We start from the raw sequence: 26,078 nt of genomic DNA, 5'->3' as shown, positions 1-26,078 counted from the left end.
ATGACTAAAGAGGACGTTCCTTGGTGCGCAAGTTGAGCATTTGTAATCACCTTAGTTTGCAGCTTGTTTCGACCTTTTGGTGTTCTCTGGTGTGTTCACGTAGACGCAATTTTAGAACTATTAGCGGATTCAGTTTTGCGCACCAGTCTATGAATAAAACAGAAATTACATTTTTTTTATCGCTAACACTTTACTGGCAGCTTACATGACACCAAACTCCACACTTCAGTCGCCATGTCTTAGAAATTTAAACTCCCCTCTTAAACTTTTAGTTTTTTACTTTAGAATATAGAAAACCAGAAGTATAGTTTTTTAGTTTTATAATAAGACAAAAAAACAAAACACAAAATGATTTATAGATCTTTTTAAAAACAAAAACCTTGATGCTTAGTCAAGGAGGTAAGATATTAAATTAATCCTTATTATAAGATAATATCTATATTATAAAGTAGAATGTGAGGTGTATAGATGTATGTTACTTATAGACATCAAAACCGCTTGACCAATCTTGATAAAACTAGGCAGGAATGTTCCTTGGGTACCAACTTAGACCGTAGTGTATGTATTGTAGCCCTAAAACAAACTTAAGACCCTCAAAAAAAATAAAGTTGTCCGACTCTATTAAAGCTATAGTATTTTATGGATCTAGGCCATGTCTACAATGTTGACATGAGAAAAGATAGAAAGGATTTAGACCTAGATCTAATTTTAAGAAATACACTTTGCGCAGATAGTTTTTTACTTTGACACATGAAAATACAAAAGAAGATCCATTGATTTCATTATATAATAAAATTAACCTTCAATTTTGTGTTTCAAAAGCATTTTTTACATTAATTAGTTCCTTATATCTGTGACTACAGATTTCCTGACGAACATTCTTTCATTAGACAATACCGTAATGAATCGCGTACTAAAAATTAATTCGTTTAATTGTTTACTTTATAATCCCATCCCTAGATCTAAAACTCTAATTCAACTCTAAGATGATAAAACTTCTCTTCGCACAGATAGTTTTATACTTTAACACATAAACATATTAATTAAAGTCCATTCATTTCATATTTTGATCAAATAAACATTCAAATTTGGTTTTCTAAAGCTACATTCACTTACGAAAGCTGCGAAGCCGAGTTGAGATAGGCCTAGATTGCCCTAGATCTATATTCATTCATGAATCGCGTACTAAAAATTATTTCGTTTAATTGTTCACTTTATAATCCCATTCATTGAACAAAGCTTTCGCTCTTTTCGTTTTTAATAGATAAGAATGTATCGACTTCAGGTAAACCCATTTTCGCAAAACTAATTTTATTTTCGTAGCGAAAGAGAAATAACGTGAAAGGATCATTAGCTACGTTTAACATACATCTAAATCCAATCCACTAGATTATTCAAAAGCATTTTTTACATAAATTAGTTCCTGATATCTGTGACTACAGATTTCCTGGCGAACATTCTTTCATTACACATTACCAAATGGTTACACATTAACACATCTCTCTACTGAGTCTATTCCTAGGCCTAGGTCTAAAACTCTTATTGAACTCTAAGATGATAAAACTTCTTTTCGCAAAGATAGTTTTATGCTTTTACACATAAACATACTAATTATTGTCCATTCATTTCATATTTTAATCAAATTAACATTCAAATTTGTTTTTCTAAGCATTTTTAATACATTCGTTCGCTAAAGCTGCGTAGCCGTGTTGAGATAGGCCTATATTTATTCATGAAAAAAAGTTCACGCATGCGCAGCACAGAATGAACTCTATAAAAGCCAATTTTTAACTCTAGATTAGTGTAGATTTAGATCTATGTCTACCTCAAGATCTACTTTATACACATGAACATACAAAATTTAGTCTATTCATCTCAAATTTTAATAAAATATATGTAGGCCTACAAGCAAATGTTTTAATTTGAAAAAAAAAATGGATTCAAGCCTATTAGCTATTTTGATTTGATAGCTTTATTCACACTATTTTTACATTGACACATTCGCTTTACTTATTACATTATTATTTCGTTTAATTGTTTACAAAACACTCTCAGTGACTATATCGAAAGAAATGCGCAAATAAAGACCCGCGTGTCGCGGGTAACATATGTCTAGCTCATAATAAATAAGACTTGTCTTCGGGTCCGAAGATTAGTGAGGAATGCAGTATTTCCCGTGGCTGCGCAGCCCCAGCTGTGACCTACATATTTTGCCACACCAAGGGCAAGATTTATGTCTAATCAAACATACTTAATCTAGAATATAGATCTAGGCTGATTCTAGACCTATCTTTATAATTCTTATTAGTATATATTATTATATAATTGTAGGCCCTTATTAAACTTTTTAAAGTTATATAGATTTAGACCTGTGCAGTCTAAACTAGTTTTTATAGTTGTTACCGGAAATGTGAGAATATCGGATTTCGTTCTTAGCTTGTAACAAAGTCATCTAGATTCTTCTAGAATGATAATACTGACTTAGACGTAGGTCCTTCCGAGCCGTTGCACGCTTAGTAAGGCAATCTCCCTCCACAGTGATCGCTCATAGGAGACTCCCACGGCTTCTTCCCAGCTGGTGCCCACAGATTTTAGGTCTTGTAACTTAACAATGTAAGGTCTTGTAACTAAGTGCGACCCCTTGTTATACGTGGACTGCCTTGTTAATACAAGACTTATATCAACTTATCTGTGCACGTCATTTCTCCCACTCCCCATTCTCGTATTAAGTTGAAACTTTGCGACAACTATTCATTGTCCCTAACAACATACGAATCAATTTAAAAAAAAATGACCTATTAGTCGTAATTAATTAAGTTGTTGTTTTGTTTTAGAGAGACAGTAGGGCCTAGTGGTTAAGAGGGATAAAAGCCTGGTGTAAAGAATTAGGTCGTCGCCTAAAAACTTGAAACCAAAGGAATAATCGTAAGACCTTCTTTTTTTATAAGAACTTGTTTAGCTCAGTGGCTAGAATCTCTGTCTTCCATCAAGGAGGCTTCAGCTGTGACCTCCGTGAAGGCGCCGCTTCAGCCCTTAATGGTTTAGGCCTCAGTTGCTCGCCTTTGCCAGTAACAGCAACGGTAACAGTTCCTTCGTGCTCTTTATCTGAATCGCACGTGAAGTTGACTGGGTCAGAGGTTATTTGAGACGCATGCCATTGGAAGCATTTTATAGGTAACCATTACCACTTCCGGTGACTTGCTGCTGACGGAAAGGGACAGAACAACGTTTCTCCACAACTCGTTTTAATAGTGTGTTTGGTTGTTGATCACGTGATGGTGTGTAGTGCCTGATACGTGAATAAGTTTATTCTTAATCTGCAGACCAGCGTTTTGTCCTTACATTGTTATTAGTTTTGCTTAGCAAACTGTTTTATATGGTTCGAATGTTCAGCCAGAGTTGAAGATAATCTACTTCCTAGTCCACAATGTGGAATAGCTACGGGACGGCAAAATCCTGTCCAATGTGAAAGTTACAACGGCATGGGGGAAAAATCATCCGTTGTTGTTGTTGTTATTTGGTGCAGTCTAAACCGTATAGTGTGCAGCTGGACAGCTCAACAAAAAGTCTTTAAAATAAGAAATTTATCAACTAAAAATGATTGAGGGAATGGAACCAGGAATCTTACTGAGACCTTTTTGAGCATTGTGTACAGTGAGAAACCCAAGTGCCAGCCCGATTCCTTACTTGTTTGGGAAGGTGGGGGGGGGGGAGATAATAAGACTGCTTTATTGATCCTTATGGAAATTCGTCGTGACTACAAGGACTCTTTTCTCCAAAATGAAAAAAAAATAATCCAATGGTTTAGTTAAGTTAAATTTAGTTTGGTTTATTTAACAAGTTTAATTTTGTTTGGAAGAGACCACAGTTCCCACTTTCAACAATATCTTTGAAAGAAATGTTGTGTAACTATTTATTGAGTACTTTCTTTGCTTTTGGTTTCAACCACGTCACTTCTCTATTGTTTTATTTTGCAAGCATCGTATGTTCCCTCAGATTCGAAGATTATTAAATCCCAATCCAAACCGATTGTAGGACGGAGGGGGGTGGCGACGGGCAGGGTTCGAACCCGAGACGACAGTCCTGAGCGCATATCAAACGGCCAGACAATCATTGAGCTGTGCGTCCATTTTTCTCCATCACACATTCATTTGTTTCGTTTCTTTATACGTTAGTTTTTTTTTTGTTTAAACTTGTTCCACCTTTTTATTTTTCATTTGCCCTCCTGAAGTCAGGTCAGCTAGTGAAAGGACCATGCCTACACAATGGGCAACTGTATGTTTCGATGCGGCTACACTCTGTACGCTGACACCTGCATAGGCAGATGCATCCACAACAAGTTCATCCACTCCTTTCAGAAGCAATTTGGGACAGATGCCGTCCATTCAAAATTAACTCCCTTCATGTAAGCCTTAAATCATATTTTTTTGTCCACGCTAGATTACTTAAATGTGTCCCTTTTTTAAGTTTGTCTGGGTTTTTTTTTTACTTGTCGAGATGCGGAGCTGTTTGATAGAAATGATAGACGATCTACAGTTCAAATCCTGACTGCTTCATTCTAATGTAGAGCTGATAGAATAGTAAACATGCTGTTGGTGTTTGTTTTTTTTTTTTTTTTGGTTCTTTAAAAGTCAGTCAACCAGTTTTTTCAGCGTAAATGAACATGTTGAGAAATATTGTTATTAGGATGTCCACACGTATCTTAGTGTTAGCTGTTCAAGTTTCTCTGTTAACTATCCGTTCACGCTAAGGGTCTTTACACCTCTGTTATTGAGGATATCCCTACATTTAGTGTCCCTAAATTCAAAGACAATCATATAGTTCTAACAGATTTTGTGTCCCCAGATTCAACAATCTTCTTATGATGCTCACACATTTTGTGTCTCTTGAATTAATGACCGTCTCGTAATTCCCACACCTTTTGTGTCCTTAGCTTCAACGATCTTCTCATAATTCTCACACCTTTTGTGTCCTTAGCTTTAACGATCTTCTCATAATTCTCACATCTTTTGTGTCCTTAGCTTTAACGATCTTCTCATAATTCTCACACCTTTTGTGTCCTTAGCTTTAACTATCTTCTCATAATTCTCACATCTTTTGTGTCCTTAGCTTTAACGATCTTCTCATAATTCTCACATCTTTTGTGTCCTTAGCTTTAACGATCTTCTCATAATTCTCACACCTTTTGTGTCCTTAGCTTTAACGATCTTCCCATAATTCTCACACCTTTTGTGTCCTTAGCTTCAACGATCTTCTCATAATTCTCACACCTTTTGTGTCCTTAGCTTTAACGATCTTCTCATAATTCTCACACCTTTTGTGTCCTTAGCTTTAACGATCTTCCCATGATTCTCACACCTTTTGTGTCCTCAGCTTTAACGATCTTCTCATAATTCTCACATCTTTTGTGTCCTTAGCTTCAACGATCTTCTCATAATGCCCATCCCTGTCCTGGTCAACAACTACGCCTACATGGTAGCCGACCTCAGCAACAACAACTATGTACTTGTTGACGTTGGAGATGCGACCATGGTAAAATATATCTTACTGTAGTGTTTCTATTTTATTTATTTTTTTGTTATAACTGCAATTAAATTGCATTGTACAGAATACTAGATAGAAACTATGCCCTTAAAAATAGATATAGGTCTATACAAAAAGTTCTCGTTTAGATGCAGACCTATAACAAATAAATATATTCATAGGAACAAAGTATGTAGATTGTTCTATCATTACATTCAGTCTCGTGATTCTCAGATATTGATTCAAACGTTTAAAATTTGGGGTGAGGGATGCTGAGAGGTCTTTTTTTTTTTTAAAGTTTGTTAATTCTTAATTTATTTAAATGGTCTTACAGCAGTGTAGCTTCCCTAGCGTGGTACGGGTCGGAACCCCGGCGCCAATCGTTTTCCTGTATTTTAGCTTTTTAAATTATATCTCCTTGGGTCTACAGCGCACTATTTCTCCAAGATAGAAAAGAGCTCAGGTAAAAAAAATGCACTTTAAGAAGGGGTGGAATGGGTCGTTACTAAAGCGCTAGGGACCGTCGAGGCAGTGGAGAATATAGATTACAATTAGATAAAAATTAGATAAAATTAGATATTTCACCGTAAATGTCCGTAAACATCACCCTAAGATATCCCGGTATTCAGAAAGTTGTCTTGCAGCGGGGCCTGTTTTAGTTACGCAAAAGTTGCCCTTAGAACGATATTATTTCATTAGGAAGAAATTGGACCATTCTGACGGTATTCTTTAGAATCCCATTGGGACTCAATATTAACTAGGTAATGGTCTGACTGAATATAAAATTCTTTCATATGTGCCCAATACTATCCAAGGACATTGAAGTCCTCATCACGTGACCGCGACGATAACAAGTCGAACTTTTCAGCATCGTTATGCTAACGTTTTATTTCCAGATCAGCAAGATCAAAGAGGCGCCCGACGCCATACTGACAACTCATAAACACTGGGACCACAGCGGCGGCAACCGACAAATGAGGCGAGTCTTCCCAAAGTTAAAAATCTACGGCGGGACACTGGACCACGTGCCGGACAGTACTGATGGCGTGAATGACAAAGACGTGCTGATGTGAGTGAGCGAGCAATTGGGTTCATGCCCTTTGAGCTTTGAATATTCTGGGATATTTCTGCTCATGTTAAGATTTTAAAATAAAAATGTATTCTTTGGCCTGGAGAGTTTCATTTATGGCGTAAACAAAAATAATAAATAGCTAGTTTTTTGGTGTATCCGGTGGTGTACAAAATAAAATAAACAATGCTTTTAGTAGCACTGTAGAATCAAATGACCATTTGCAGCACAATTTGTTTTTTTAAATAATTTAACAACATGAAGTTTAATTTAGCGCCCTTGATAATTGATTCTTTTTTCGTCAAGATACCCAGTTCTAGAAACAGTAACAGGTTGCAGGTGGCATCCATGCATGACATCCCCTCGAAGACGGCCTTTTTGAATGACTCATTTACTGGCATGTAATGCCTAGCATAACCCTCTTCCCACTTTTGCGGTTGTGTGTGTATACAGCATGAAAAAGTTTTAGTCTTACACTTGCTATAATGTCAGCTGCAAAAAGAACTCGATTAAAAAAAAAAAGTCCTAATTGTCCTCTACGTGTCCTCCCTCCAAGGTTCAACCGCCTTAAATTTACAGCAATGTGGACGCCTGGTCACACGCGTGGACACATTGTGTGGCGACTGAGTGGCGAGGAGTTTGGTGTGGCTGACAGCATCTTCTCAGGAGATCATCTAATGCTGGCTGGCTGTGGTGCTGCTTTTGAAGGTCAGTAGGTCAAGGACAAGAACATTTTCATAGGTTCTGGTGTTACTATTTATTATCATTAAATTCAATGACAATAGTGCACAAGCTGTTTCGACCTAGCGGGGGCGTGATGGTTGAGTTGGTAAAACGATTGGCTATCGAATCGAGGGGTCTCGGGTGCGAATCTCGGTTAAGACAAGAATTTTGAATTTCGGAATTTTTAAGGACAACCATGAGTCCACCCAACTCGAAATGGGTATCACCTGCCCTATGAATCGCAAGGTCAGAAATGGGTAGCTTTAACGTTTTTCTTTGATCTGTGCCCATATAATTAACGCTTGTCGGGGCCGCGTAAAAACAAAACGAAACGAAACAATCTTCATATAAATGGAACAGAGGCTCTTAGGCTTCGTCTTGCAGTGTGGGCAGACGTTTCCAGAGGGCGGTAGTGCATCTCGGACCGGATATTGCCCTCGTTTTGGAAGTCAAGCGCTTTACCGCTCAGCCACCGCACCTCCAGGACAGTGGTGAGCTCCTTAAGATTACTCTTTATGTGTTATTCTTATTACTTTATTTTTCTTATATAGGCATTGTTTAAGCAGCGATATCCTATTTGTATGTTCCAATTAGCACAAGGCCCTAACTAGTTTCTATGTGTAATATCCCAATGCTGTCCTACAAGAGAAAGTAGAAGTCATTAAAATTGCTTTTCCTTGTAGATCTAACTACATGCTTTCTTGTCTGGATTACCTCTAGGCTCAATAAAACAAATGATTAACTCCCTTGAATTGCTCAATCTGCTACCACCTGAGACGTTGGTGTGGCCTGGTCATGAGATGGGGCTGGAGAACTTGGAGCTGGCGGCCTACATCGAGCCTGACAACATAGACACCATCCTGAAACTGGTCTGGGCCACAAGCAGACGTGACCTTATGCTCTGCACATGTCCTTCAAGAATGGGTGGGTAAATAATGTATTTATCTTAAACAAATGTCCCGTGTGAGCCTTCCATAGAATTGAAGAAATCTTTGTATAGGACTGTTATGTTGAGAAACGGTATCGGGAAAGGGGAAATAACCTCGCATTATCTTCCCTCTCACTTTAAATGTGAAAAGTTGAAAATTTAGAACTAAAATTTCGAGAAAAAAAATGTAAGTATAAAATAATTTTTTTAGATAAAATTGCAAAGAATATAGATTTGGATGTAAGATACAACGCGTATCAAATAATGTGATACAGTCGGTTATCATAATAACCTTGATACTCTTAGCACTTCTTGCAGAATATAAATACCCCTATCTATTAATTTCACACATCGCAATAGATTCAACACTGCGGAGTCTTCGTTGGCATAGGTAACTAGCATTATCCAACGTCTTCGCCCGTTGGTTTGTTTATTTCTTATTACTTATTACCTGCAAATGCTCATATAATAGGCCTACTTTGGTCGTACCCCACCCCAATCTAATTTTTTTTTGGGGAGTTCCAATGAAACTTTCAGTATTACAATGAAACCATTTTGGACCACGTATTCTAGATTAGAACCAATGATCTTCTGATCTAAAGTCCGATAATCTAGCGACTGATTCAACCGGGTGTTATTAGAATCAGTGGGAATTACACACAAAAGTAAAAGGAAGTATAACCTAGTAATTTTTTTTTTTAAAGTCTGATTTATAATAATAATTAAAAAAAAAAGGTTGGGTGAAAATCGCGAATGAACACTTTTTTTTTTCGATTAATTAAACCAGTGCGGCGTCGATCGTGAAATGTGCTTAGTTGTCATCTGCACACGGAAAGTAGTAACTGATACAATGTTCGTGTTGTTTTGTTTTCGTCCACGGCAAGTTGGAGAATAAGAGGCTTGTCAGTCAGACATGGAATCAATCAGGGCCCATTGCGCTTAGAATATAGAGAAGAGCCTAAATTGTTACTTCATTCTTTCTTTGTTTGTACAGACCACACGCACTGGTTATGTAGAAAATAAAAGCTCTAAATTGTTACTTCACTTGTTTTATGTAGGCGAAGAGAAGCGCTACAACCCCTTCCTCAGAACCAGGGACCCCCAGCTGTGGAAGGCCCTCGGTATACACGAGAAGATCAAGAACGCTGCACCGCCCTTGGAGCAGTCGGACATTGGAGTCCTCTGCTTTGACTGGATCGTGGAGCGCGGCTCCGAGCTCCGGAGGGCCAAGCGAGCACTGTCGGAGCGCGAACGGGATACCTCTCCGGCCGGAAACAAAACTGCAGTGGCTATTCAGACCCGGGTCCCGCACCAAGAGGACGGAGAGAACGCTTACTACATGGTGGACCTGTCCACTGATCACGACATCTTCCCGGACTCGGCCACTGATTCTGTCCCTGAGGTAGATCACTTAAAAACTTAACAGGTTTTTGTTGAAAGGGCTAGGTTTTGGAAGCAACCAAAAAAAAAAAAAATACTAGAATAGAATAGAATAGTGTGGAAAAAAAAAATCTTAAAGAATAAGTCCTAGCTTCTTTTAGTTTTTTAAGTTTCAAAAACATGTAATGAACTCTCTTACTTGTAGGCAATGTTATAGGTTAAAATAGGAAATAAAGAAGCCAATGTTTAACAGGGACTTTTTTTTTTCTTTTTAATGGTTTAAAAGTTTGTTTTGGTTTTTCTCGGATTTCATTCTTTTTGTTCAATTTTAGTTGCGTTTTTTTTTAAACTAACAACGTAAGTTACACTCTCTGTTTACGTCTCTGTCTCTATCTTTCTCTCTCTCTCTCTCTCTCTCTTTCTGAGATGAACTCCAATAGGTAGCAAGACTGGATGGGCTAACCCTCCCGTAGAGCCTTAGCGAGGAACTCTGCCGTTCGGCGTAGTGCCTCATAGCTCCCATACAAGTCAGGTGTCTCTGCAGACACATTCCCCCGCCGCTGTTGGAGCTCTCTCTCACTCACATTCTTTCTCACTCACATTCTTTCTCACTCACACTCTCTCTCACTCACACTCTCTCTCACTCACACACTCTCTCTCACTCACACTCTCTCTCTAATATCTGGATAAAACGTATTTCTATTAGAATATTTAAAAGAAAACAAAACAAAAAACAACATAAAGTTGAAACTAGAATTTCTCCTAGAGAGGGGAAGTAATTCTTCATTTTCTAACTAAGAAGTTGAAATAGGGGTTTCGCCCCTTATGCTTGTCTCTTTGTGATTATTGGGAAGAAACAATCGTTACTTCGGACGAGAATCACAGAACAGAAATACTTCGTTTGGATGATAGATCTGTTAAATCCATTATAAAAGACAAAGTTTGAGTATGATTGTTATGGAGTCTCTGTGTGTGTGTGTGTGTGTGTGTGTGTGTGTGTGTGTGTGTGTTTGTGTGTGTGTTTCTGTGATGACGGTGAGAAGAAGCTAGCGATTGGTTGGTGGCTATGCACTGTAGCAAGCTGTCTTGGGTGCATAATACGACTCTAGAATGCCAGAGTGAAAAGCCGTGTTTTTTGTTTGTTTGTTTGTTTGTTTTTTTGTAGTGGGTTAGATTTTGTTTTCAAATACCATTTTGTATTATCACTGAAGTCATCTACATTTATTTATTTCATCTTAAGTTGAACTAGTCAATATTGTAAATTATATTTAGTTTCGTTCACAAATAATTTATTCAAGTTAGTTCAAGTTTTAAAAGTTAAAATATAATACGCGTACAGTGGTTTAGTTGTCTACCAGCAACAACAATGATATAAAGATAGAGCATCATGAGATGAACCACGGGATAATCAAACCAAAGTGCATTGCACTTCTGATTCTGTAAGACTATTATTGACCACAGTGGTTATGGATATAAGCACTCCACTACATATAAAAATGCTTCCAATGGCATGCGTCTCAACCAGTCTCTCACAAACAGTCCTGGCCCTCGTGCGTGGCTCAGCTAATGAGCTCGGCGGAACTGTTATCACTAACAGAAGAAGGGGCAAGGCGAGAAGCTGGCGCACAAAACCAGTGAGCTTAGGGCAGGACCTCGTTGGCCTTGGCTCGCTGCCCATTTCAGAGAAAGAAAGCCCTGGCTCCTAACCTTCGCTGCTTTGCGACTGTACCCAAACAAGGGAAAGGCTTCGGGAGTCACACTAGTATTCATGCCCTAAATCAGTTCAGTAAATACAGTGTTACTTAAACTTAACCTGAAAAAAAGGACAATGTCTATGACCACAACAGAGCCACCATTTTGCATGTAACTTTAGATAAAGTAATTTTTTGTGTGTTCGTCTATGCGTGATTTATAAGAATATTTTGCACGTTTCTTTTTACTCCTGATTTTATTTGGTTATAAAGTTTCTAAAATGTCTTAGTTACCCCCCCCCCCTCAACCTGGTTGCGACTGACTCATATAAAGCCAGGGGCGGACTGGTTGTTACTATCGGCCCGGGCATTTCTATTCAGTCCGGCCCACAAACTCTACATCATATGATGGACATCCAATTCTATATCTACCTGTCCTCAAAATCATTCTGTTAAGTTTGATAAAGTATCGATAACTGAACGCATGCAAACAATGAAACTCTGTATCTTTATAAGAAATATAGGTCTTATGTTACTTTTTAATCGCTGAGTGTAGGTTCTAAGAGGATGGAGCCTACTGGTAGCACTGTCTACGAATATAGGCTATTACAGTATTTCGGAAAATGTGTTAGATTAAATTAGCATTACACTGTAGAGTCTGTAAAAGATTTTTTTTTAAACACGAAGCTCAGAGGGCCCCCTCTTACAAGAGAATATAAAACCTTTGACAAGTAAATACATTCTATAGTAACATTCATGAAGCCCTTTAGGTGGCCCTACCGGCCCATTTGGGTACCGGCCCACCGGGCATTTGCCCGAATGCCCTTATAGCCAATCCGCCCATGTATAAAGCCATTGTTTGCGATAAAAAAAAGTGGGGGTAGCATGGAGGAGAGCATTTGTGAGTTGTTATTTTTTTACTTGGGTTACACTACCCGATTAACTATTATTTAATATCAGGGCCGGATTAAAGTATGTGAAGCCCCCGGGGGCAGGATTTTTGTGGAGGCCCCTACATTTTTTCGAAAGCTTTAATAAAGATCTACTTATGAATGAAAATACTTATATTTAAAACCATGCTATATTTTAAAAGAAAGAAATAGAGCTCTTGTAAATTTAATTTCTCTCTTTCCTTTAAAAATATTTAATATGCATAGTTTAATTTAAGTATTGTATATTTTTGAGTTTTTGGAGAGTAAGACTCAAAAAATCCGTAACCGCGTTGACCTATTCCCAGCATGCAACACGCGTGCACTTCTTCATCACATTTTTGTCAGCCGTAAAAATGCGGGGAAAAAAAGTTTGAGAAAAAAAAACTTTACAAGTTTCTGGCCCGTCGAAATTCGGATTTGTTTTTATCTCTTTTGTGGAGGCCCCCCGGGGGGCTGTAGCCCTGCCTGTCCTTCCTTCAATCCGGCTCTGGTATTCTAGCTATTTATTTTAGGGGGAGAAATGGTGAAGGTCGTTCATTGAACAACAAATGTCTCAGTGATAAATTGAATACAAAGTTACCCATTGACCCACGACCGCACAAGCTGGACACCCATTCAACTTTACTGTGTGATTACGTCATCGGCCTCGTTGGTCAGCTGATCGGCATTGTGTCATTGTCCTAAAGCTGGAGGTCGCTTTCAAGACTCCTGTTACGTCAGGGTTCTCGGTATTAGATACTATTGCCGGGGGGTCCTGGTATCACTTGCACAGCCCAGAGTCTGGATTCTTTGTCTTTAAGAATGTATAAGAGAAGTCGCCTTGCTGTCTACACATTGGTTGTTAGGCCGCGATCTTCTCCTTAAGCAAGGGACACACGTGATAGGTTTGTATGCCTCTGGCCACTCCCCTCCCATTGGACTTCGACACCACCCTTTTTTTTCCCCATCTATTTATTTTCTTGTTCAATCACATGGTTTTTGCAATAAAATAATCCTAGATCTTGTACAAGTAGGAGATCGTACATATTGTTTTTTTTTTCAATCAACACCGGCGTAGACGTGGGTAAATGTTAGATCACAAAAATAAAATATGTAACAACAAATGAATACATACATGTATGTAAATGTATTTGTGTAGATAGATAGATAGATAGATAGATAGATAGATAGATAGATAGATAGATAGATAGATAGATAGATAGATAGATAGATAGATAGATAGATAGATAGATAGATAGATAGATAGATAGATAGATAGATAGATAGATAGATAGATAGATAGATAGATAGATAGATAGATAGATAGATAGATAGATATCTTCTTATCTTATATAATACAGACGTTACTTCAAAAAAGAAGATGATTACGTCCTACGCGTCATGCATTTAGTCATGCATATTAACCAATGACTTAAACTCTGCCAAGTCACTGGTTTTCCTGGCTAGCTCAGGCAACCCATTCCATGCTCTAATAGCGCTAGGGAAGAAGGAGTATTTGGTACAAATTTGTCCTAGCATATGGGACGAGGAATGTGCCTGATAGATAGATAGATAGATAGATAGATAGATAGATAGATAGATAGATAGATAGATAGATAGATAGATAGATAGATAGATAGATAGATAGATAGATAGATAGATAGATAGATAGATAGATAGATAGATAATAGGTAGGTAGGTAGGTAGGTAGGTAGATAAATAGATAGATAGATAGATAGATAGATAGATAGATAGATAGATAGATAGATAGATAGATAGATAGATAGATAGATAGATAGATAGATAGATAGATAGATAGATAGATAGATAGATAATTACAAGAACCCTCCACACCTGAAGACTTTAATTATTTTCTTTGTTCATTGGTTGACTAACATTTGTGGAGAAAAAAAATTAAATGTCATGTGATTTTTTAAAGGCTATAGGCCTACTACTTTGCCCCTGAAAATTTCTTCAGTATTTAATTTTGTGGCAAGCGAAGGTCGGGCATAGTTTGCGAACCTTGGGTCTCCTCAAAAGTCCTGAACGCCTTGAGGTCCAACCCTGACAATGGAATGATGATTGGCCTGTTTGTTGGCGCCCTCTGTGTGTTTCAACTAGCAGTCGTTGGCCTTCGTGAGGTTCGACAAAGGACAGTAATCCATGGTGTACCAATGACATGACAGGAGCAAACAAGAGTTACGCCACATGTTACCTTGACCACGGCCGCACGCCTTGACGCCTTGTGTGTTTGAGCTTCAGTCCGCGAACCGCTGACGACCCAAACAACGTCATGTGTTGACCTTAATTGACCACTGACTCCTGGTCTTACGTTTTCACGCAAAGCTTTTTATCAGGATATTGGTCATTCACAAAGTTTTATTCTTTCTTGAGTATTTTCAAACTGAAAGTTAATCACAGTAATCTGCTCTTTGTTTACACCGAGTATTACAAAGCTTATATCAACTTACTCTTTCTCTTCTCTGTCTGTCTGGTAAAACGTTTGAACACGTTATTTCTCCCACACCCATTCTTGGATCTAATAGAAACTTTGCACAACTATGCATTGGCATAGACAAGACATGAATCAATACAAAAAAAAAACAATAGTCAATAAATTACTTGTAATTCATTATTTTGTTTGATACCAACAATGGGAAATTAATTCTTTAGTATTCAAATATTCGTCTAAATATTTAGGGTTTTTTCCCCTTAGGTAATTAATTCTCCCACACCTATTGTTGAAAATCATTTTGAAACTTTAAAAATTTATTACAACTAACAAAACATGAATCAATAAACAAATTTACCAATTTATAAATTAATTTTTGATAATTCATTATTTTGTTTAATATCAAATAAGGGAAACAGCTTCTACAGTTTTTAAAGAGATATAGTTGTAAGTGCGGAATTATTTCCCTTAGATAAGCTTTTCTTTAAAAAAAAAATATACGATGTACGTACTTATAGCAATTCAATTTTGTATAGTAGAAACAGAAGAGAAGGTCATATGCAGAAACATTGAATCCTAATTTACAATAGAAAAACAAAATCTAATAAAATAGGCTACTTATAAAGACACAAGGGTAAAGGCATATTTCTTATTCCATACTCTAGGACCAATACATATAAGTACTCCTTCTTCCCAAGTGCCATTAAAAAATGGAATGGGTCGCCTGAATCAACCACGAAAACCGACGACTTAGCAGAGTTGAAGTCATTGACTAACATGCATGTCTAGATTGACACATGAAATGTGTAGGGCGTAATTATCTTCTTTTTTTAATTAACGTCTGTAATATATAAAGATAGATAAGAAGCAAAGAGCAAAGATCATCTCTCGAGACGTAAAATGCTCTAGAGCAAAATAGTTATGAACATGTTCACATTATCTGCGCACTGCAGGGAACTAGTCGTGAACGGTGTCACTTAGAGCCTGTCTATTGGAACACCAAGCAAACCCTAAAATGCCAATACTCCGGTTTCACTTGGCAGTCCAACATCAGAAAGACAAAAGACTTGATAGATTTCTGAACGAATAGCAAAAAAGCACACAACAATAAGACGTTGATCCTTTGTGAGACTTGTCCCTTTCTAGGGTGTCAGACTTCACAGGCTTGGGAGAGAGAGAGAGAGATTCGTCGTTGTGGTTTTGCTGTTTTGTTTTGTGTGTATTCTAATTATTGACAAGCATATGGTGCAAAGATGATTCAACTATGTCAAATTCTATGTGGACTGAACAGATTGGAAAATGACTCAAGGTAAGATCGAGTAACATATCTTTTAAGTGTATATCATATATTATAAGGGGAGGTGCGGTGGCTGAGCGGTAAAGCGCTTGGCTTCCGAACTGGGGACCGGGGTTCGAATCCTGGGGAAGACTGGTATTTTCAGGCGCCTCTGAGTCTACCCAGCTCTAATGGGTATCTGACATTAGTTAGTGAAAAGTAAAGGCGGTTGGTCGTTGTGCTTGCCACATGACACCCTTGTTAACTGTAGGCCACAGAAACAGATGACCTTTACATCCTTCGATGGAAAGTTTTACCACATCATCTGCCCTATAGTAGACCACAAGGTCTGAAAGGGGAACTTCACTACTTATGTATTATAAGTCCATAATATATAAGATTAGATATATCAAGATAGATCATTGCAATCATAGACTGATTTTATCTTATCTTATATAATACAGACGTTGCTTCAAAAAAGAAGAAGATTAACGTCCTACGCGCAATGCATTTACATTTTACACGCATTATAACCAATGACCTGGTTAGCTCAGGCAACCCATTCCATGCTCTAATAGCACCAGGGAAGAAGGAACATTTGTACAAATTTGTCCTAGCATATGGAACAAGGAATGTCCCTTTATTTTTGTGTCTTTCTGAGTATTTTATTAAATTTTGTTTTTGAAGATGGACAGAGTTGGGTTATTTGCAGAGATACAGTTTTTTTTTAGAAGCTTTGTAAAAAAAAAAAAAAGGGGGGGGGTATTGTCTTTTGCTGCGCTACTAGATCTAGATATTTAGTAGCACTAGGCCTATTATAGTGTCATTGTACCATGTTAGTCTGTCAGGTGGTCTACGAGTCAAGGTGTACACGTTGGCTCCTGATAGCTTCGAGTTTCTACACAAAAAGGGTAAATAACAAAGGGGAATAATTACACCTTTTTTTTTCGTTTCCGAGTATGGCGAGTATTGTGCTGAGAATTATTCCCTTAGAGCAAGTGAAATAAATTTGGCAGTGTTTTCTAGGGTCTCCCTGTCCCCGAACAAGGAACAACCCGCAGCCGAACATGGACCAGTTCTTCCCCTCTCAACTCCTTATCACGTACACGACGCGACATTCTGACAAAATGGGGTCTAGTGTTTCTTAGTCTGCTGTGCAATGTGGGCATAATGGGTAGTACTTCTCCCTGAATTGTCCAAAGTATAATACGCCAAACGGGGAATGTCCGACTCTGAACTGGGCAAGGACGGCATGTTCTTCTCGTTCTAATTTCTGCCATGCGTCGTAAGGGTCTGGCCTCTTCATCTGCCTCCATAACTCTCTGCTCTTATCTGAATTGTCCCAGCTATCACACCTTAAGTATCTGTTCCTTCACACAGAATCAAACTCCTTAATAGGAGAGCGATGGATCAGATAGAGGTGCCAGAAGGGAAGGAGCTTTTAAAAGTAATGCATTTGTTCCAGAGTTTAGCGTATCTTAACTCCTCTACAGAGCCTCAAAAACGATTTATGTATTTTTTTTTTGTTTTACTTGTCGTATTGACATCTTTGGAACTGGCTGTTGTTTTTGAACAAGCTAATAAGCTGTGATAAACGGGTTTTAAAAACTGTCCGATTACGGTAGTGAGGTCTATCTAAACGAATGACCGATTCAAAGGAGTAAAGAAGCAGATGTCAATGTCACATTTTTGCGTGAAAGATGAACTACAATCTTTAAAAGAGGAGAAAATGTCTGCGTCTGTTTGGAGGGGGTGGACATATTAATATTGCAAAGTAATTTTACAATTGATTAACATACAGAAAAGTAACATAATATATCCGCTAGGTCTCTTTAGTGTGCTGCTGGATCCACGAAATGTGTTTAAATAGGGATGAGCAGGAAGCGGAAGTGTTAGTTTTGATGTGTATGTGTGAACAAGGCACGTCTGCAACTGGATTGATAAGAAAGGAGAACACAAAATATAGATCTAAGAGATCTTGTCTTCATAAATTATAGATCTAATAATAGTGTAAATAGCTAAAAATACATTAACAAGTTGATCGTCTGTCTTTTTATCATGTAAATTAAAAACCGTTTCGTCTGAACACGTATGGGTCGCAGCCATCTTTGTTTATGCTACTGCTAGGCTAACACATTGACTAATTATCCGATCGAAATTTAAAAAAAAAACATAACACGTATGCTTGATATGTTTTAAATCTTTCGCAAAAAAAAAAAAACAACAACGTGTGCTTGATATGTTTCTTATGTTCCTTCAGAACTGAAGATTATTAGTAATATGGTGGTGGGCAGGATTCGAACCCGGGACCATCGAGATGACACTAATGACAGCATTGTGGGCATACCACACTACCAGGCAGCCTATAACAATCATGTATTATAAAAGTACAATTAATCTGTTGTTTTGTTTTTTTGTCTGTTTGTTTGTTTTTTTATTCCAAAAATTTTGGTATCATAATCATATATTTCGAATTTTCATGGGATACTTGGATCTAGACCAAGGGTGATTGGGTAACATGACGCCTTTATTGTCATTTAAGCTGCTAAACAAACAAACAAACAAAGAAAACAAAACATTCTTTTCCATATAGCCTACGAGATAGGTACCCCCACCCAGCTGGGCCAATCGACTAGTCGATCGATTTTTTAAAAATTGCCTCTTTCCATCTGCATTGATGTTTACACGAATAGCATTATTTGTAGTGTTCGAATTGTCGCCGTCACATGCCCATGGCATTTTTAGCGTAATTGCTTTCAATATAATAACCGATATCTCATAGCCAAACCTAAGGTTTGAGATTTGTGAGAACCACTGCCTGGTAGACATGAATTATATATTTATTTATTTTTTATGCTTAGAGACCAAGTGACTGATTTAGCCCTATTAGGGTATATCTATTTGCTCGTGTATATTATCCAACATAAACCTTTTATTAAAGAACTAAACATCATAAAATTAATGCCTGTAACAAAAATGTATGAAAGCACATTCTTGGTATTCAAACTGCTGTAAGTTTGATAAGTGCTGCAAAGTATTACAGATTTAAAAAAATAAAAAAAAAACGGTTGGTAAAAGTGCCTGTAATTTCAAGTGCTTGCGAAAAAAAAAATGACCTCGACAAGTATGACGTAAACGGAATTCGCCATCGGTGTTTACCAAAAAAAAAATCTTTTTTTTTTTTATTTTTAGTCTCTTTATCCATGAGGCTCTGTTTGGGTAACTTAAGACTTTATTTGTTTGCAATTTGTGTGCGATTAGAAAAGTATAAAGATTTTTTTTATTACACCTTTTCTTAAAGCTAAAAAATGTATTTAAAAGAAATATATACCAACTCTAAGTGATTTAGAATATTGTCAAGAAAGGCTAAACATTCTTTGTTTACCATGTAGCAATGACATCATGCTTAACCCGATTATTCAGGAGCCAATCAAATTGCACACAAAATACGCCTACGTGTGTCAAAGGATTTCATTGGCTAGAGCCCTTCTCCTAACCAGGACAAAACTAGACTGCAAGCTTAGCTTGTGCGCATTACCTCGAGAGCAGTCATGTTATCGTAGCGAACCCCGAACAATTCTATTTGTGTGTGAGAGTGATTGTTTGTGTGAAATTAATGTTCTAAGAACGAAAGTTTCATCAACAAACATTTTAAGTTGTACATTACGTAAGTATAATTCTGAACTTTTTTAGCTCTAGCCAATCTAGGAGTAGACTAGATCCGTATGTGTCAATGACAATGATTAAATTATGTGACTATGTTAAGACAGTTATTGAGTTAAGTAGATCTAGAAGTCTAGGATCTAGATCTATGTAGTTAATGTTACATGTAGAGTCTAGAGTTAGAGCAGCAGAGGTCTAGTAATTCCACTAATTTTGAAAGCGGAAATTACCCTAAATAATTAATGTGTTACACTACAGTGTTAGACTAGCATTTGATTAGTAATTAGTAGATCTAGTATTATTGAGTCTAGATCTAATCTATAATAGGTAAATAGTATAATAAACTATAATATTATTATAATTTATTATTATTATATATTATTATTTATTATATATAGAATTATACTCCATACTCCATATACTAGATCTAGATTCTAGATCTATTTCAATTGAGAATCTAAAAGTAAAGACCAGACAGATATAGATCTAGTCAGAATTATTATAGATGAATTATCAATATCATGAATAGATCTAATAGTAATACTAAATATATAGAATATAGATCTATATTAGTCTTTATTATCATATTTTGAAAAGTAAATAATAACTAAATAGATCTAGGGTCTAGATCTAGAATAATAGATTTAATTAGAATCTACTTATTATTATTATATTGGTCTATATACAGACTATAATGTATGAGTCTAACCCTAACCTTAACTCTACACACTGCTGCTAGATCTAGAATCTATGTTTAGATCTAATTCTAGATCTAGTATTATTGAGTCTAGATCTAATCTATAATAGGTAAATAGTATAATAAACTATAATATTATTATAATTTATTATTATTATATATTATTATTTATTATATATAGAATTATACTCCATACTCCTTATACTAGATCTAGATTCTAGATCTATTTCAATTGAGAATCTAAAAGTAAAGACCAGACAGATATAGATCTAGTCAGAATTATTATAGATGAATTATCAATATCATGAATAGATCTAATAGTAATACTAAATATATAGAATATAGATCTATATTAGTCTTTATTATCATATTTTGAAAAGTAAATAATAACTAAATAGATCTAGGGTCTAGATCTAGAATAATAGATTTAATTAGAATCTACTTATTATTATTATATTGGTCTATATACAGACTATAATGTATGAGTCTAACCCTAACCTTAACTCTACACACTGCTGCTAGATCTAGCCTGTATAATCTAGATCTATGTTTAGATCTAATTCTATATTTAATATATAAAGTATAATATAATATAGATCTAATAATTAAATAATAGTCTAGCGAAGTCTAGTCTAGTCATTAGATTCTAAATTATTTACCAAAACACAACCTAGACTCTATTATTATCAAATTAAAAAAAAAAACTTGACAAACAAGGGCAAAAATAATCACAACGTAAAGATCTAAATTTTAGGTCTAATATTGTAATATCCAGATTAGATGATAGATCTAGATTTATTATTCCATAGGTTGGATTATTTTTTAATAGATCTAAAGATCTAAATGCTATGTTTACAAAGATGTAGGTCCTGGTTCCATGCATTATTATAATTTAAACAAATCAGTAATAAGTGCTCTTTTCCCAAGTTTGATTTGTGCTTGGAATGTGCTTGGAATGGGTTGCCTGAATCAGCCATTAAATTATTACTATAATTCTCTAAAACATGCCTCTTTGGAGGAATATCTAAATTTGCAAGATAAGATGAGTTCTACTCTGGCATCTCGATGTAAAAGTATTATGAGAGTGACACTGACAGTATTCATTTTAATATACTTAATATCCTAGCTCCTAGATCTTAAACTAGCTACTGAATTATCATAATAGATCTATTCAGTCTGGATGTGGATCACCAAAATCACTTCTATAAATTGATATCACTATGAAATTATGATTTACATCATTTAACTCATTTCTTTTTATTTTATTTCATTATACTCAGATTAGCTGCATGATTACTCATAGCTTAATATTTTTCTTGTGATTTAAACTAAATTTTACCTTTTTTTTTTTTCATAGGTTGTATAATTATCAGAGCTTTCAAATTTTGTAAAAAAAAATCCATCATTTTTCTTCACCTGAGATAGCAGTAATGAGAAAAGAAATTGACAAAGCAGTGGAGACATTCCACAGAATTGTTTTCGGCACAAAGAAAAATGGAACTAAAAATATTTCAGAGAGCAAACTTGCATCATTTGTTGCAGTACTTACTGAACTTTTGTTAGCTCGTTATCAGAATAATTGGTTTCCTGAGAACCCAGAAAGAGGAAGTGGATTTCGTTGCATTCGTGTTAATACTCAAAGTATTGACCCAACGATTTTGGAATGCCTCAAGCGCTCAAAGGTTGGAATACCAAAAAGCTTATCGCACACAGAGTTGACTATTTGGGTAGATCCTGGCGTCGTTTCAGTTCGGATAGGTGAAGATGGAAGCATTGGATCAGAGATAATTGATGAAGAGTTGTACAAAACAAGTCTCAAATTGTCCAGTAAAAGATCAGCCTCTGAATCTGATGAAGGCTTTTCTTCACGCAGTTCCAGTCCTGATTCTAGCATTTCTGAGCGCTCCGGGTCAGTTAGTCCATCGTTAAGGAGGTCACCTGTACAAACACCAGCTAGTGCATCATGTAGTCCTACACCGCTTTCTTCCCTGGAGTACAACCCATATTCCCCACCCGTCCAAGTGTCTTATCCCAATCGCTATCATCCATCACCTCCCCAAACCCCTTCCCACCAGCTCAATGTGTCACCATCTCCTCGAAACTTTCAGGCTTCGGGGTCTCAGGGTCGGCTTTCAATGCCACAAGCAGCCAACATGACTCCTAGTCAGCAGGGAGACTATTTAATGAACCAAGGGCACATTCCAGTTTCATCAACGCAGCGTACACCATCGTACACTCGCCCTAGGGCCCTGTTTCCCTCCAATGAGAATGGAACTGCTTCTATGATTGATGGCTTTGGAAAGCTTGCCTTCAACCCATACTCAATGTCTGTCAACTATGGCACGAACTTGCTTCAACCTAGTTTCTATGACATTCCAGCCATGGCATAGATCATGTTCTTTTTTTTTTTTAAATCATGGCGATTTGTGTGCATGTTTTATTTAGCTAATATGTTTTCATTTAGGCCTAGCATAAACTGAACATTGGCTTTTACAGTTGGCAAGTGGAATTTTCTTTTCTTGTGTTCTTGTGTTGCAGTGCACACGAAGAAAAATTCTCCATATTTTATTCCATTCTTTCCTTCTTTGTGTATTCAACCAGCAGTGAATATTTTTCCTTCTTGTTCTATAGACATTAGGGATGTATCGGATTAGTGCTTTAAGTGGACAGATTTGTGTCAATTGGGATAACACACTGGACTGTTGCATATTGGCCAATTAAGGTCTAAATAAGTGGCATTTTTTTAAGGAGATGTTGATGTCTTTCTTTACTGGGAATCAAAGTGAATTGTGCCATTTTCTTTTTTAATAGTACTGTTTGTTGCTCCAAGTAGTAAGTTTAGTCATTTTAAATTTTCTTTTTTCTTCTTTTATCTATATATATATATATATATATATATTCTGCAATTATAGATCAGTCCTTAGAAGTATGGGTGAAGCATCCTAAGTGTTTCATTAGAGAATATTGCAAAGTCCATACTTTATTGGATTATTGATCTGCAAATCAAACTAAAGCAAATGTAATCTCTCAATGAGAATCGGTTGGGAAAAGAACCATACCTGTTTTGAATATAAAATCTTATGGGGTGTCTTTCAATGTATCGTAATTGTATATTATCATCATATCCTGCAGCAGATAAACTTTGAAAATCTGAATGGTTTGTAGACAAACAAATCATAATGTTCCAACCTTTGGAGGGATTGTGCTCGTGACAGGATTTTTTTTGATTCCATAGTTGACTAACCCAATGCATTAAGTAGAAAGCCTACTCAGTTGAATTTTGTCTCAATGTATTTGTTAATGTTAGATAGTAATGGAGTGTTGATCTCAGGTATCAATGGCAGTTCAAAAGTCAAGAGTTTTCTTATTATATACTTGTACGATGTTATATAAATATATACATAACATTATATATCATATCATTGGTCAGTCCTCTTCATCACTGTTATTATTAGCATTTTTTTTTTTTTGGTTTTATTTTCTGCACTCTTGTTCTTCAGTTGAGCGGCAAAACCCTAGACCACGAAAACTGTGATACTCTGTGCTGCCTTCGCATTCTGATATTAATCACAATGTTGAGTCATCTGTTATATGACATCACCTGCGCCGCCCTTTCACACTTGTTATATATTTTCCATTGCTTTCATCCATGTCTCATCCATTAACTTCCACCAAACACATTCTGCCGCTGAACTGAAGAGAGGATGCTGAAAATGAATTCCTGTATACTAAGATCCAATTGTGCAGCTTGATTAAGAGTATTATTTTTAAAATGTAATATTGCTATTTATATCTACAAATAAATGTTTTTATCAAAGAATTTGTATGAAATGGTCACAGAATTTTTAAAAATATATTGGTTTTATGTACTGCATAGTGATGCTGAGAAATTGTGGGGTCACCATGTGACATTCGTTTTAGTGACTTTTTTTTTTTAATTTAAGAAAAATGAAATTAATGTAATTTTCAATGTTGAAATCCTTTTCTTAGACTTAGAACTTGAGAACGTCTGCTACTAACATACTGTTAATGTGAGCTGATATTAACAAACAGATCAGCGTTCAGATTTGGTCTTTCACTTGCCTTTACTCTCCATGAACTGCTACTGTGTGTACATGTCATTGTGTTTCATTAGGTGTTGTTTTATAGTTTCCATTATTACAGCTGTTTTGTTTTTTTAAAGTCCTTTGTATAATGCTCTCAAGACAGTAACCTGTTCATGCCACACAATGATCCACTGCCTACATATAAATACAAGACCTCAAAGGTGTGTTATTGTTGGATGGTGACAACTTGGAAAATCAATGTTTGTGTTTGAGCTATTAACACAATTGTTGTTTTTGTCAGTTGAGAATCATTCATCTCCCCAATGCACCTTTGACTTTTTTTTTTAATTTGATAAAATATGAAGGTGGTTGTGATTTAGTGTCAATTATGTTATCACTCTGCATATCAGCATGAATAATTCCATCTGTGTAAATATGTGATATATATACATATATATATATATATATATACAGTACAGTTTTTTAAAAATGGCAATCGTGATCCACATGTGTATGGCATTCATTGGGGACAAAAATTAAAAAAGAAAGATTTTATATTAACATCAGTAATTACAAAATTTTAACTAGTGTCTGACCAAAAAAAAAAAAAAGACTTTTCAATCATACAAGTTGAACAAGGATTACAGGCGTTTGTAAAATTCCATCTGCATATTGAACTATGCCTTTCAATTTTTTTATGTTTCGTTTCGAATTGCATGCACATTGCATCTGCCAAAGGCTAGTGAGCTTAATCATGCATATTTAACAGCATGGGAGCATTATATAACATGACATTGGCTTTGCTTTAGTTTTAGTAACATTGTTTTATTGACATTTTAGAATGTTTGACTTGTGGTTTAGCTAACAGTCTGGGCTATCTTTAATGAACATTTATTGCATTTTGTTTTTCCTCTTTAGTGATTCCAAACCATCAGAATCATTTTCTTTATTATCTGAAATTGAAATGAATTGTATTTATCAAAATTCTATCTCCACATTTTGGTTGGCTATCCATCACGTACCATCAACTGCAGAGTTAAAGAGAGATGCATAACATTTTGTTTTCCCTAGATCATATTTATTTATACATTTAGATGACACTTAGTTTTGTTTTCCTACTTTGTTAACTAGTCACTATGACCCAGACAGCATTGGTGCAGTCTTTGTAATTGTTATACAGTATTGAATGATATCAGGTGTGAGGGACACCGCCAATGTGTTCAAAGCAAATATTGATTCAAAATTCACTGTCTAATGTTATTGAATGGTTAACTATGGAGTTCATAAATATTATATACATATATATATAAATATTGTACACTTAGAAACTATATAAACCAAATTGCAGGTTATTTGTTTGTTTTTAACCCCCTCCTGATGTAAATTGCTTTATCGTGCACTTGAATTAATGATTTTAAAAAAAGCAACAAAAAAAAGATGATGTACAGAAATGTTTGAATTATGTGAAATAAATAAACATGCTTTAGTTTGAAATAGTCGAATTTTTTAAATTTATCTATTTGTATGTTTCACTTAATGTTTCAGTGAACAAAAAAAAGCAAAGAATGATTAAGTAGGTCATGTGATTAACTAGGTCATGTTAACTTGTTTATCCTCTCCTCAAGCTGAATGAGACTACTTGGAAGGGTATATTCTGTGGAAGAAAAATTATTTAAAAAAATGAGTGTTTTATCCCACCATTCATCATCATCATCATCA

The 26,078-nt window shown here is 36.0% G+C and overlaps 2 protein-coding genes across 3 annotated transcripts; both read left to right on the top strand.

Annotated features, from left to right (window-relative positions):
* The first annotated feature begins 214 nt into the window (after positions 1–214).
* Positions 215–9,873, top strand: LOC106075659 (uncharacterized). Its single transcript, XM_056027975.1, has 7 exons — positions 215–399; positions 4,232–4,405; positions 5,418–5,532; positions 6,420–6,592; positions 7,149–7,300; positions 8,036–8,239; positions 9,302–9,873. Exons 2-7 carry the CDS (start codon positions 4,266–4,268, stop codon positions 9,664–9,666), a joined length of 1,149 nt encoding a protein of 382 aa, XP_055883950.1. The 5' UTR covers positions 215–399; positions 4,232–4,265; the 3' UTR covers positions 9,667–9,873.
* Positions 9,874–15,687: 5,814 nt separating this feature from the next.
* On the top strand, positions 15,688–25,853 carry LOC106056601 (protein BTG3-like). 2 transcript variants are annotated; one of them, XM_013213415.2, is made up of 2 exons: positions 15,688–15,986; positions 21,671–25,853. In XM_013213415.2, exon 2 carries the CDS (start codon positions 21,744–21,746, stop codon positions 22,701–22,703), a length of 960 nt encoding a protein of 319 aa, XP_013068869.1. In that variant the 5' UTR covers positions 15,688–15,986; positions 21,671–21,743; the 3' UTR covers positions 22,704–25,853. The 2 variants fall into 2 exon arrangements, with proteins under 2 accessions (XP_013068869.1, XP_013068868.1); XM_013213414.2 differs by lacking the exon at positions 15,688–15,986 and adding an exon at positions 19,464–19,620.
* The last annotated feature ends 225 nt before the right edge of the window (positions 25,854–26,078 follow it).

This window comes from Biomphalaria glabrata, chromosome 4, assembly GCF_947242115.1.
Source record: "Biomphalaria glabrata chromosome 4, xgBioGlab47.1, whole genome shotgun sequence".
Taxonomy (NCBI): Eukaryota; Metazoa; Mollusca; class Gastropoda; family Planorbidae; genus Biomphalaria; species Biomphalaria glabrata.
This window is presented reverse-complemented; position numbering and strand designations above follow the sequence as displayed.